Here is a 14,090-nt window from a genome sequence, read left to right as displayed (position 1 = left end):
CAGCCCCTGCCTGGCTGGTGCTGCACCCACAGCCCCCTGCCCCTGGTGGCACTGCACCCCACAACCCTCTGCCCTGGCTGCAACTGCACCCCATAGCCCCCTGCTCCAGCTGGCACTGCACCCCATAATCCTCTGCCCTGGCTGCAATTGCACCCCATCGTGCCTTCCTGGCTGGCACTGCACCCCACAGCCCCCCACCCCAGCCAGCACTGCACCCTATAGCCCCTTCCTGGCTGGTATTGCACCCAGAGCCCCCTGCCCCAGCTGGCACTGCCCCCCACTGCAAGTGAGACTGTGCCCCATAACCCTGTGCCTGGCTGGCACTGCACCCCACAGCCCCCTGTCCCCACTGGCACTGCACCCTATAGCCCTGTGCCAGCTGGCGCTGCACCCCATGCCCAGGCTGCCGTGCAGAAGTCTCCAAGCCCTGCCCCGGCACCGCTGCCGTGCAGACCCATGCCCACACCCTGCCTGTTTACACGAGGACCCCGGGGGCAGCGCCTGCCTGCGAGCACCCCAAAAGCGCCTCCTGGGTGAAGAGGGGCTGTGCCGGGCCTGGCCGGGCTTCGCCTGGGCGTGAAGGGTGCCTGCACGGCAGGAGGGGCCAGGCGAGGCGGGGAGGAATGCGAGTGGGAGAGCGGCCGGGCATGTAGCGACAGCTCCTAGGGCGCGCAGCGCCGGGGATCCCACACGCTGCACGGGGCAGGGAGCAGAGCCCCGGCAACAGGGCTGGCGGCTGGCATGGGGCACCCCATTGCTCACCCCCTCTGAGAGCCAGGGAGTGGAGGGCGGTGAGTCCCCCGGGGGCAGCACGGCTGCCGTGGGGGTTCTGGCCCCGGGGAGCTCGGCTCCGACGTGGAGGGGCTGGAAATCCCCCGGTGGGTGATGCCTGGCTGCACCGACACGAGGTGCTGAGGATCCTGGGGGGACAAGGAGCCGCTATGACCCCCGAGAAAGTGCTGAGAGAGGGGGTGCTGGAGAAGCGGAGTGGGGGGCTGCTGCAGCTCTGGAAGAAGAAGCGGTGCCTGCTGACAGAGAAGGGACTGCAGCTCTTCAAACCCAAGGGCTCGCGGCGCAAGGAGCTGAGCTTCGCCCGCATGAAGGCGGTGGAGTGTGTGGAGTGGAAGGAGCGGCACATCTACTTTACAGTGGTGATGGACGACAGCCACGAGATCGACTTCCGCTGCGCCCAGGAGGACCCGGGCTGGAACGCCGAGATCACCATGGGCCTCGTCCGCTTTAAGAACCAGCAGGCGATCCAGGTCGTCCGTGCCCGGCACAGCTGCCGAGCAGGTACCCGAACCCCCGCCACGCTGCAGATCATGGTGCAGGACCCACCGGAGGATGAGGTCCCCGGCCGCTGGGTCCTATCTCTGAGTGGTTCGGCTTCCCCATGGGAATCACAGGGGGGGTCCCATGGATGGGGATGGGTCTGCAGGGTGGCAGTCCCCTGTTTCCCCGCACTGGCTGGGCTCTGTCCTTCTCATCCCCCACTGGGTTACACCTCCCCGCATCCCTGGAGAGGGACTTTCTAACATCCTCCCTCTGTCTGGGGTGGCCCCAAGGGATATGGGGCTCTTTGCCATCTTGCATGTGGGATGGCAGTGAGGACCGTGGCTGGGTCCTCTTCCCAGCTCCCCTCGGGGCTGGATCCCGCCCCATGTCCCAGCACTGGCTGGGTGGGTAACAAGCGCCTTCTCTCCACAGCGGTGCAGTTCGATGCAGCCCCGGTGGGACAACCTGCGGACGCGCAGCATCCGAAGAGCAGGATGGAGGTGACCCTCGGCTCAACGGGCGGTGCGGAGAATGGGATCCCAGCAGGCAAGTGAGGCCACCGCTGTCTGCAGCCCAGGGATGGGGACGGTGGCCCCAAGGAGGCCAGTGCGGGCGCTGGCTTCCCCCATCCTGGGGCAGGACAGAGGCACTGCAGGAGCCGGGCTGGCACAGCTGCAGGGGTTGAGCCACATCCCCTTGGCACGACGGGGCAAAGGAAAGAGTCAGGGCCACCACCTGGGGCTCTGGACATGGCAGGAGGTGACATCCCTGACTGGGGGCCCACCATCCTTCAGCTGACATGGCCAGGACCTTCGTGGACTGGTGGGGACCCTGGGGCCTCTCCTGCAGGACAGGGGATGGGATGGACGAGGTTGAGCCTGAAGGAAGCAGTGCAAGAGTGAGCTCTGCCTGAATGCCAGTGACATTGGGACAGATGGGTATGGCCAGAGAAACGGCTCCCCCTGAGCCCCCACGTTGAGAAGGGACTGGAGAGCTGCTGCTGCAGCAGGGACCCGTCCGGGCACCATATCTGGATGGCGCGGTGACGCGGCCGTGCTGCTGGACACTGTCCCGCCCGGGACTGTCCTCGGGCTAATGGGGGACACTGGGGAAGGCAATGGGGACCCCGACTCCCTGTACCAAAAGTGTCCCCAAACAGGACCTTCTGCTGCTTCCTCTGGTGTTGCTTTGATTTGTGGGACCCTGCAGGGTGTGGGAGAGCACAAATCCCGCACAGAGCTTCGCTGGTCATTGGCATTCCCCTAAATCTGCCAGCATCCCACAGTCGGGCTCCAAAGCCCCCCTGCTGCCACCCCGAGCCTCTCCGGTCACCCATCCTGCTGCGCCCTTGTCCCCAAGGATTCCCACGGTGGTTTGTGGGCAGGCGACCTGGGAGCAGCGCTGCCTGGCTTTGCAGGCAGGGACGGCAGGCAGGGGACGGGATGGCTCTGCCCCGACAGGCAGCGCAGACGCGAGTGCCTCGAGCCACCATGCTCCACAAGCCGGAGCCTGAGCCCCAGCCCTGCGGCCGGAGGCGCTGCAGATCCTCCCGGAGATTGCCTGGCTGCGTGGGAATCGGGGAGTGCAGCACCCCATTGCCCCGGGCTGCCAGCCGGCCCCAGCCTGTGCCTCTCCATCGGCCTCCGCCCGACCCCACTGGGGCCCGTGGGGTCCCGTCCCTGTGCCAGAGCAGCTCCGGGGTGGTGTTGGGGAGGGATGGTGGCATGGCCGGAGCCCGCTCACCGTGCAGGGCCAGGCTCATGCTGGCTCTTTCTGAACAGCCTGGGAATAAGCATTTTGCTGTTTTTCCACCCAGGGAAGCCTTCTTGGCCATCCCTGGGCCTCAGATCTTCATTTGCTGAGAAACCCCCCTGCTTGTGAGCGGAGACAAGTGGGGGGTCCAAGCTGGGGGGATGCAGATGAAGCCGGATCCAAACCCCGCACAGACGGAACTCTGCACCGTCCCTGCACTGCAGCAGGGACAGAGGGACCAAAACACGGAGAGCTCCAGGGATGGTGGGGCCTGGTCCCCTGCCCACGGGGAGATGCTCTGGGCATGGAGCCCTGTGTGGACCAGACCCCCAGACTCAGTCCCCACACACATTTCGGGAGGGAATGGGGTTGTCAGTGGTCGGAGGAAGGTGCTGGTGCTCACATGGCATTTCCACGGCAAGGATCTCTGTCCCAGTGTTTCTCGTAAATCCCCAGCTCCCAGAGTCAGGGGATTCAGTGAGGCTCATTCAAAGTCCTGTAAGCATCCTGAGCCCATGCTGCGGCAGGGTAGCACCCAGGGGTGGGAGCACCCAGTGCGAGGGGTTTTCCAAAGTATTCTGAATTTCGAGCCAGTTTTGGGGGGCCTGACTCCTCATTTTCAGCTTTCCAACTCTCTCACTCACTGTAAATAGGTATTTTCTGTTTTGCAAGTGCCAGCAAGGAGCTGGGGAAGAAAATGGTCAAGATGGGTGTGTGTAAGTGCCAGCCCTGGCCGTGTACGTGTCCATCACGCACTGACAGACGAGGCAGCAGATAGGCCGCAGTACCCATGAGCTGGGGAGAAATTTAGGCAGTTAATAGAGGGAGAGGGACAGAAAGAGCAAGGCAAATCGCTGTGTTGGTGTTTCAGGTCCAGTCATGGGGAAGGTCAAGGTTTTCCATCCCCATCCCAAGCTGCTCATCACCGTGCCGGAGCCCCTGTCTGTACCACGTATCCCCCCAGGTCTGGGAGTTTCTCCTGCGCAGACACCCAAATCTGCCAGATCCACCCTCGGCGGGTGCATTCACAGCCTGACCCTGGGAGCAAGGGCCGGGGGGTTAGAGCCGAGCCAGCGGCGTGCGGGTGGGAAGCGGGATGGCTTCACCTGCCGCCTGTGAGGGCTGAATTTGTCATGCAGAGGAAAAGATCACCCAGAGACTGGAAAGCAAATAAACAGCCAGAAGACTCGGCCAGACAGCGGAGCAGGGACGGGGCCGGCGGCTGGTGCATCCTCCATCACCAGTAACATGGTGCCAGCACGCTGCTGGCCCGGATGGGGCTCAGTGTTGGTGCGTGAAGTTGTGTAAATGGGGTGATTTTACCCGAGGGAAAATCTCCTGCAGGCAGGGGCTCAGGGAGCAATCGGGTTTGCAGGGGAAAGCACGCGTGGGGAGCGAAGGGCCCTAGGAGCCTTGCAGGAGGCCAAGCACTGTGAAAGTATTTTCAACTGACTATTTGCACAGAGTTAGGGATGCAAGGGAACTCTCAGGGCTCTTCCAGCCAGCCCGAAAAGCAGGGAGAGGACACACGGGAAGCATTTCTAATGACCCTGGGGGTGGGGAAACCGAGGCACGGCAGGTGGTTGGGAGGCATGTGGCCTCGTAGCCCCCCCCCAGCACACCGGCTCCCGCTGCAAGGAGGGGCTGGCTCCTGGGGACCACTGCGCCGGGGACACCAAGCAGAGCTGGGACTGCGCGCTGAGCCCCAAAATGGAGTGAGGTGCCCTAGAGCTGCCTGAGTTCAAAGGCAGGAGCCTGAAAAGCCGGCTCTGCTGCTCCCAGCCCTGAAGTGCCCCTGCTCCATCAACCCTCCCCACACTGCTTGGAGGATGCCCCGGTGCTGGGGCTCCTCTGTGCAGGATGGGGGCTGCCCTGTGCCTCCACCCCTGGGCCAGGGACTCTGCCAGCACCCATGGGTGCTGAGGCTAGCACCCTTCATGCAACACTGCGAGGGTGAGGTCAGGTGCAGGGGATGTGGCGGGGGGAGCTTCGGGGCCCTTTTTTCCACCTGACGAAATCCCAGCGCCCAGCCCTGGCTTTGGGGTCAGTTTGGGGTTGACTGGACCCCCCAGCAGCCAGTGAAGGCAGTGGGGGTCACGCTGCCAAGACAGCGGTTTGCAGCATGATGGTGCCAATGCTTTTTGGCAGGTGAGACCGTGTGTACCTCCTCCACCATTGTGTGCCCTGCGGGGAGACTGGCAGTGCCTCGCTTCTCCTGTGAACATTGGTGTAGTTTGGGGGTGGTTTTTCCTCAGATAAAAATGAAAAGTAAAAAAAATCACAGTTGCAGCAAGCAGTATTTTTTTTTTTAGCTTTGGGTCAAGTGTCTGGCTTCCTTCAGATGCTCCTAAAATTATTGCATTGCTGACCATCCTTAATTATAATTCCTAAATCACTGGATTTCATTCTGGAAACCAGAACGTGCCCCAGGCAGTGCCAGGCTGGGGAGCTGCCCTGTGCCCTGCCAGGTCTGCACGCCCGTGCTCTGGGGGAGCAAACAGCCGGGACATCCACGCCGCTGCTGTGGTGGGTTTGGCCACCTCCAATAAAGTCCTCTTGAGTTTGAGCGTAGGAAGAAATGCTGTTGTCCGTAACACAGAGCTTGGGATGCTGAGGGGGGTCCAGGCATGGATTGCAGGGATTGCACATGTATTAATTCCCCACCTCCAATGTCCTGACGTAGTCTCTTGGCGAGGGTGTCCCAGGGAGGTAGAGGAGGCGGTGGGTGATGAATGTGGTTGTGAGCATCACCCACCAGTGGAGCTGGGGCTGCGGGAGCTGGTGGGAGGGAAGGGGCCCACCGCCCCTCCTGGCACCGCATGAAGAAACAAAAATAGCGGCCAGGCGTTGCTGGAGCTGCAGAGGGCAGCAACGGAGCTGAATACACGCCAGCGCCCGTCCGTCACCCACTGTCCCTGATCATGAGTCGCCAGGCTGCCCTGGTGACGGGGGTGGCTCAGCCCAGCCTTGCGGCAAAAGGGGATGCTGAGATGCGTGTCTCAGAGACGGATGGGAGGGCCTGGAAATACCCTGAAAACGTCTAAAAAGTGTGTCAGGGTCCCTGCCTGGGCCTGAAATTTTGGATTATTGGGAATAGTCTTTTTTTTTCCTGTGAAATATTTTGCCTTAGGCTGAAAACCAGGCTGGTTTTTAGGATATTTAAACTGACATTGCTGTTGAACTGTGTCAGCCCGTTAACACAGACAGAACAGCTAATATCCTCCTCTTGTTTATAAGATTCGACAAGATCAACATTGGGAAGGTTTCATGTGTCAGTTGGCAAAACCACGGAAAGCTTAAAGTCTTCAGTGGGTGGCTCAGCTCCATTTTAATAATGTCTTTCCACTATCCCAAAGCAGATAATTCCTCCTTATTTAATAAAGACTTTTCTACATGCCAATGGCACGAGGCAGGGAGCATGTGCTGTTCGTAAAGAACTACTTAGCTTTGAGAGACCCCTCCTCAGCTTTGGCACTTTCTGCAAACATTTCAAGTCTTCCCAAAGCATTCAAGCTGAGAAAAACAACTTGTCCCACAATATTTCTAGAAGTGGAAGGTATTTCTCCCGTTTTGTGAAAATTGTCCTGATTTTGGATCCAGCTCCACAGCTGCTTCCACAAGGATTTGCTGCCTGCAGCCGTGCAAAGTGGGAAGAGCAAGTCTCATGCCCATGGATGAAGAGGCTGAACACAGGCACTGTCCCCAGCTGCACCACGTGCAAGATGGTGTCCAGCCAGGTAGAGGTTCCCAGAGCAGGAGGCCATGGCTGGAGAAGACAGGGCTCTCCAGCTGCAGGAGCAGCTATGCTTGCCCTTGGAGCCCAGGACATGGAGCAGCACATCCCAAATGGATGAGGAGCCTCTGCCCCACCGGGCGGTGGGAGGCATGGGTGCCCTGGTGGGGCTGATGCAATGGGGTGAAGATTGGCAGGGCAGAAACCTGAGCTGGGAGAGGTGTCTCAGCGCCATGGGGCATGTTCGGGGTCTGGCCTGGGGCCTCGCTGGTTCCCAGATTGGGCTGTGATGATCATCCAAATTCTGGTCCACTTTCTGTCTCCACGGCTGTCCCCACTGCCAGCTCTGCTTTGATGCCTCGGGGCATCACCCAAGTTTGGTAAGACTCACAGATGCAGCAGGCTGAGGAAATCCTTTGCAGGGCTACAAAAAACATTGATTATTGGAGAGCATCCCCAGGAGGCTGTCACCCTCTGCTGTCACAAATTGACGGAGCAGTTGGGACTAGCTGGATCCTTTCTGGCAGCTCATGAGGATTGAGAGCTGCCGGATGATCTGCAGGAAAAACACCCAGGCAGGGACCGTTTCATCAGGACAAGTCACACGGACCCTCACAACTTCATTGCAACGTGACACTGCGGTCCTGCAACCTTGCAATCACCTTGCTTGTAGGAGGTGACCTCAATGTCCCCGTGCCCCTGAGCTGTTCCACAGAGGGAAAACCTTCTCCCACCCATGGTGAGTCTGTGGGGATCCTCTGTCCCAGCCCAGTGAGAAACCTGAGGCAGCTGGTGGGCTCCTGCCATCCGCCCCGGCATTTGGGGCTGGCTCTGAGCATGGCAGCTAAGGGGTGGGATGGACGTGTTTAGAGGATGAGGTCCCAGAGGACAACAGAGGCTCAGCTGTTGTTTCTAAGTCTGTCCTGGATGCCCTAGGAAGCCCGTTGTCTTTGTGAATGCCATCGGGGTTGACGAAACGAAGACGGTGCTTGGAAAAGGGCAAGGACAGGATGGGTGGGATGGCTCCAGGGCCTTGAGGAGGGAAAGGGATCCCTCCAGCACTGCTGCAAGTCTGCTTCTTCAGGGAAATAGGCTTCACGTGGGGCAACCAAACTGCTCACACGGGTCAGATACCTTTGAATTTGGAGGCTCAACATCTTAAGGAGCCAGGGATCATTGCAGCCCCAGTGCAGTTCTCCTGAAGCTGGAGGGCAGCTGTGGTAGCCCCTGCCATGCTTGTGGGGCTGATGCCCAATGATGAGGGAGCAGCAACACCCTCCAGGGACTCAGCATGTCCAGAGGGAGAGAGAAACTGCCCACATCCATCTAAACACATGCAAGGTTATCCACTCGTAAGAGACCGAGCACAGGTGACCTGTAGGACCACTGGGACGTTTAGGGACAAGCGGGCTGTCCCTGGGGACTTGGTCCTGGGTGGGTCTGGCCTCCCCTTACAGCTCTCTGGGAATTTTCCGTTGGCATCCATCCCCTCGGTGGCAGCCCATGGGGAAACCTTCACTTGAATCCGTGGCTCCCAGGAATGGGGGGATATTATTTTGCTTGGAATTTGGCCTCAGCACTGGTCTGCCCCATAGATTTCCAGCCTGTCCCCTTCCTACCTGCCAGCAGCTCAGGGGGGTACCCACAACCTCAGGTGGTACCTAATAAAACAACCCTTCATCTTGAGGCAGCTCATTGCTGTTGCGAGCCAGGGATGGAGACCCAAAATGTCCTCATCATGTCAGCTGGAGAGGAGGGATGGGGAGGTCCTGGGCTCCTGACAGTCCTGCTGCCAGCCCCTCATGGCAGCACCAGGGCTTTGAAACTAATGCTGAAGCCCCAAATCAAGGGGTCCTGCTACCCCATCCCTCGCCTGCCCTTTCCTCCTCCTCACTCCAGGTCCCAGCAGAGGACGAAACCTGAGACTGGAGCAAATGGCATCCGAAGCAGCCCCCGTCCCCCAGGCAGTGGGAGCTGGTCCGGTCACCGGGGCACGCTGCGGGGAATGCAACGCCTTTGTCACCGGCTAATTTTGGCTCCTCTGTGCTCCGAAAACAATCCCAAGGCAGCCGGGAGGAAAGATGCTGGAGGCATGGCCCTGCGGGGGCTTTTGCCTTATAAAGGTCTGACGGGGCTGGTATAAAGCCTCCTCCTCGGCGGCTGGGAGCAGATCCGCTGCACTGGTGCTTGGAGCCGGGGAAAGGGAAACGTCCTTGGAGGGGCCCTCGAGGAGGGTGGGCGCAGGGGGGGTTTCTCCTGTGCTTGCTGGGACTTGACTAGTGCAGGTCAAATAAGGATGGGACTGCCACCGCCACCGTCACTGACCTCACACCAGCTTGGGGGCTGCTGCATTGCCCCCCACCAGGGCACAGCTCCCCCGTTGGTGTCCAGGCAGTGGGGAAGGAGCTGGGGAAGGCGGCCATGCGTCCCCTGCTCTGCAGGACAGGGGGGCTGTCTTTGCTCTCCATCATGGGAGCTGCCCCGCACATGCAGCTGCATGTCCCTCTGCGACCATAATAGCCTCAGGATTAAAATACCGGGCATCCGGTATTTTATCCTTGCTGGGCCGCACGCTGGGAATTGTTTGCTCCTAAACTTGCCCCTAAAAATATCCCAGGGAACAGGTGTGACCTGCCCCTGCGGTCCTCTGCCGCATGAAGCCTCCCTCTGCGGGGACACTGGGCAAGGGGCTTTGCAAGGGACTTTGCGGGGTGCAGGGGGGGCAAGACAGCAGCGTTTTTGCTGCTTTTCAGGAATTTCATGGGGAAAACATCAGGGCTTGTGAGGGGCTGAAAGTTGCTTGAGCATCCCAACCTGCTGTGCTGTGCTGGGCAAGTCTGGACGGTCCTGCTCCCCAAAGAGGGGACTGCCCCATCCTTGGTCCCAACCGATTATCTGGCCTGATGCCATAACCCCACCTTTTCTGTTTTACCCCACCACCCCTTGGCAATGATGTGCCCTATCCTGGCCCGGGGTGGTTTTGCCCTCCTGCTCTGGCAGCTCTGGTGGCTCCAGGGAAGGCCCTCAGCCAGCGCTCCCGTGGGGACATCACTCTGTGCTTGCAGTGTTGCAGGGCGTGTGTGCACCATCGTGCATGGGGGTCAGCACCACATCAGCTCTCCAGGCTGCTCACAACCCCCCGTCCCCTTCAGAGACTTTCTGAAAGAAAAAAAGAAAAGAAATAAAAGAAAAAAAAGAAAGTGAAAAGAATTCAGGAGATTTTCTGCAAAGAAAAAGCACTGCAGTGTTTCGGCTCATGGTTCTTGCCTCCTTGCAGACTCAGGGCTTTTCCAGCATCTCTGATGCTGGTTTACATCGGAGAGGAGCAAGGCAGATGTGCCATGAATACACCCCGTCTGCATGGGCATTGCCATTGCACCACGGTCAGCCTGACCCGGCATGTCTGCGTGCTCACACGCAACACGCATGTGAGTAAGGCGTCGGGCAGCGAGTGCCGGCCAAGCTGGGGTGATTCACGTGCAAACAGCACAAGAATTCACCGAATCGCATGGGGGTCATGGGTGCAACAAAACATGGGTGCACTAACGTGCATGGGCGATGTGCACGTGTCGCCCTGTGTTCGAGATGGTGCCCCAGGTGTGTGCAGCATGTCATGGGGCGCCGGGGCTCGTGGCAAATGTGTGCACACAAGAGGGGATTTGTGCTATTTTTACCGACCACTTGCAGGCAGGCTGCGATTTAATACTCCCCCTCCACTGCCGGTCCCTGGCAGTGTGCGGCTCTCCAGAGGCCAGGCATCACCTCCCTCCTGCACAGCCCTGAGGTAAGGTGCTGTCCCAGGGGTCCCCCCACCCGTGACTCCCCGGGGGTGCTAGAGGCAACACGGGCGCGAGCATGAGACCACCGGTATTGCACATGGCGGCGTGGCAGAGAGGAGCCCCCAGCACATGAATTTGTCTGAATTTCTCCCCCTGACTGAGGTTGCTCAGACATTTTCTCTGCTCTTGGAGAGAGGACTGGTGAGACCACGATGGGAAGAAATGCCCCTAAAATCCCCAGCCTGGCATTGGAGCTGAGATTTGCTCAATTTTGCTGAAAACTGGCAAACAAACAGAACCATTTTGGGGAGCATTTGCCCGTGTGTCCTAGCCTGACTGCTCACGCTCACTTGTGTGACCAGGGAGGTGAGGTCTGGGGTTGCGAGCAGTGTGTGTGGGGCATCGCCTTGGCCGGGCGTGTGTTTGTGGTATGTGTCCGGTTCCCTGGGATGGGAGAGCATGTCAGGATTGGCTTGGGGTTATTTCTTTTAAGGATTTCCGTGATTTAATGGTTTAATAAGCTTTTTAAGCTTTTCACAGCCGGGGGCATGCAAACAGTGCAGAATTAGCTTGTCCAGATCCTCTCGTCCCCATCAGAGAACAAAGTCTCTTGTGGATGCTCCAGATCAGGCGGGAGCCCAAAAGTCCCTGCACGAGATTGCTGGGGACGTCCTACCAGCCTAGATGAGCCCTGGCTGTCCTCTGGGAAGCCAATTTAGAAATATCTGGCCCTAAAAATTGATTGACCTTGGTAGAGGTCGTCAGCCCGAGGTGCGGTGTGTGTCCCACCTTCTAAGGGACGCCGGGCTTTGCTCCAACAGGGAAGGCGGGAGACGCTGAGAGGCTTCGCCCAGCCCTTGCTCGCCTCCAGACAGCCAAAGGCTTTTCTGCCTCCCCCAGACTAAATCAGGGACCCAACCTGCCCAGTGTACCGGTGTCAGGCAAGAGGAGCCGCCTTCCCTGCGTGTCCTCTGGGACATTTGTCGTATCACCAAAAACCTCCAAAAAGGCAGCTCTGGCTGCGTCCGACTGATGTGGCTTTTGAGAGGAAAAAAAATTCCTGTTCTTGGGGTTTTTCTTTGTAAATCCAGGGATCTGGCAGGCTCCGGGGGAGATGATTCCTGCTGGGATTATATGGCATTTCCCTCACAAACTCATTCCTTCAGGCCATGGCTCTGGCCAGGCAGCGGGGGACACGGGGAGGACACAGGGACAAGCAGACAGAGCTGGGAGGTGAGCTGCTCCTGAAGGCACACTGAGATTTGCTCAGCACGGGTTCATGAGTATCTGGGAGCAGCTGTTTGAGACCAGAATTATTCCTTTCTCTTTCCCCCAGCGGGAATCTTTGGGGTTTAAAACAGTTTCCAAATTTAGGGGGATGTGGAGACATCAAGGCAAAAAAATCCCAGCTTTGCCATTTCAGTTCTAAGGAAAAGGACTAAACCCACCACTGGAAAATGCTGTTTCTTTCTGAAATGTGGCTTCAGTTTGTCACTCGTGGTTGGAAACAGAAAAAAAATAAATTGATTGGCATTTTCCCACACATTTTTCTATTACTCAAACTTACGCGGTGCCCCGGCTTCTTGGCAAAAGAGGGAAGTGTTAGAGGCGGTGCTGGGGCAGCTAGCGAGGCAGTGCATTTTGAAGCAGCTGCCAGGGCATAGGATTACCAAGCAAATTTAAAATAAGAAACCGTGAGTATTTCACCAGGGACGCGGATGCTAAAGGAATCTGCTCAGCCGCTTGGCCGTGACTTGTTGCTCCTTGCTCTGTCGCTCTCGAGATGGGTTTTGGCTCCACCATCCTTGCGGTTGCCCACGGGGAGCTGTGGGATGGGACTCCCCGAGCCGACACAGCGTGGGGAGCCCCGAGGCGCCCCGTTTCTCCAGAGCTTTCCAGCCACGCTCGCCTCTGTCCCCTCGCCCCGAGCTGGGGTGGGCGATGCAGCTGGCGGACGAGCAGCTCGGTGCTTGGGAAAACCCCCGAGGAGCAGGAGACCGAGTCCTGCAGGGCCGGCTGGAAACAGGTTGGAGCTTGCCCGAAATAAGGTTTCCTCGGAGCTGGGCGGTTTGTCTTGGTGTTTCACAGCAGGATGGCGAGGCTGCAGAGTTGCTTCCCTCCGCTGACAGCATGGGGCAGCACCGGACCTCAGGAGCATCCCGCCGCCACTTTCTGGGTTCGGGCGGATTTGGGATTTGCTCCCTTGTTTCATCTTCTTTCCCGTTGTTTTTGCAGGTGAACAGCGTGACGCCGCAATGCCAGAGCCGTAAGTAGCATGAGTTTCCCTTGGATTTCACTAAATCCTTGCCTGGCCGCTGGGCTGCTGGTGCTGGCTGAGCTTGTCTGGTTTTGGGGGGGTTCTGCTGGGAGACCAGCCCATGCTCGAGACCTCTGTGCCATTCCCCTTGCAAAAACTGTCTTTAAATAAAAATTGTTAGCCATTTCTATGTCCCGATTCAAACCTTGGAGCTTTCCTAGATCCCAAAATAGGGATCCGAGGTAGGCAGCACCACTCGCTTTGCCGTGAGGCTCTTCATAGCACATCGTACAAATATAACATATTCCCCATTGTGAACAGAAGGGAGAAACCTCCCTGCAAGGTTTTCATCAAGCAACGACACGGAGATGCCCCAGCCCTGCCAACCTGAACAGGATCCAAGCATCCTGCGTGCCAGTCCCTGGCTGCGCGGGGAGCGCGTGAATGAGGGTGTTGTGGTCCGAACCACAGGGACTGAGCTGGGGCTGGCATGATGGGCACCGTGACAGCTTGCATGCTGCGTTTGAGTAGCATTTTGGCTTTCTGAGCAGTGGCCCTGAGCACCCACTCCATTTCCAGAGAGCACTGTCGTCTCAGAACTGGCACACTTGCAGGTGGCAACTATTAGATAGAGAAATAAGGAAACCAACTGCAATCACATGAGTTGCTTTTCTTGACTGTCACCTCTTTTTGACTCTTATTCACTGATGCTGTGTTCTCTTCTCTTGTTCCTTATTGCTCCTTCCTGAACGCGCGCCTGCCGGCAGGGAGGTAAGGGCCTTTCCTTTCGGGAGTGATCTTGATGCTACTCTGCATTTGCTGTGAGTTTGTTTTCAAAGGCTTTTTTTTTCTTCCTCCCCTTTCCCCTAGAGAAAATCCAAGATCACAGCCTCACGCAAACTCTTGTTGAAGGTGAGTCCTGAGGGTTGGAAACTCCCTGGGGTTTGTCTTGCTGGGGAAAAGGAGCTGGGGTTGAAGTGCGTGGTCGGTGGGACAGCGATGAGGAATGGCAGAAGTATGGGCCCTGGGGAGCAGCTCCCGGTCCCACCTCTCGTCTTCTCAAAAATCCTCACTCATGTGGGCTTTGTGGTCCGTACACCAAACAAACCTCCCCTCACCTCCACTTTACTAAGGTGGGGAGAGACTCTGATGCCTTCTGCTCTAAAGCCACAAACCTTGTGTCTGTGCACCAGCAGCTCTGCAGCACAAGCTTGGGAGCTCCCTGGGTTGTGGCTTGGGAAAATCATTTACTGCCACAGCAGAGCAAACCGATGCAAAGAAAGAGCCGATGTCA

General features: G+C 58.2%; 2 protein-coding genes across 2 annotated transcripts in view; both read left to right on the top strand.

The window, feature by feature from the left end:
- The first annotated feature begins 941 nt into the window (after positions 1–941).
- Positions 942–1,829, top strand: PHLDA3 (pleckstrin homology like domain family A member 3). The gene is made up of 2 exons (XM_009281907.1): positions 942–1,293; positions 1,708–1,829. The coding sequence occupies exons 1-2, from the start codon at positions 942–944 to the stop codon at positions 1,827–1,829; spliced, it is 474 nt and encodes a 157-aa protein (XP_009280182.1).
- Positions 1,830–10,467: 8,638 nt separating this feature from the next.
- The window catches only part of TNNI1 (troponin I1, slow skeletal type), an 11,844-nt gene continuing 8,221 nt past the window's right edge, over positions 10,468–14,090 (top strand). The window contains exons 1-3 of the mRNA XM_009281884.2: positions 10,468–10,544; positions 12,775–12,809; positions 13,667–13,708. The gene's annotated coding sequence lies outside the window, so the exon portion shown is untranslated. The remainder of the gene's footprint in view (positions 10,545–12,774; positions 12,810–13,666; positions 13,709–14,090) is intronic.

This window comes from Aptenodytes forsteri, unplaced genomic scaffold (genome assembly GCF_000699145.1).
Source record: "Aptenodytes forsteri isolate BGI_AS27 unplaced genomic scaffold, ASM69914v1 Scaffold213, whole genome shotgun sequence".
NCBI lineage: Eukaryota > Metazoa > Chordata > Aves > Sphenisciformes > Spheniscidae > Aptenodytes > Aptenodytes forsteri.
The sequence above is the reverse complement of the archived record's forward strand: the minus strand, read 5'-3'. Positions and strand labels throughout refer to the sequence as shown.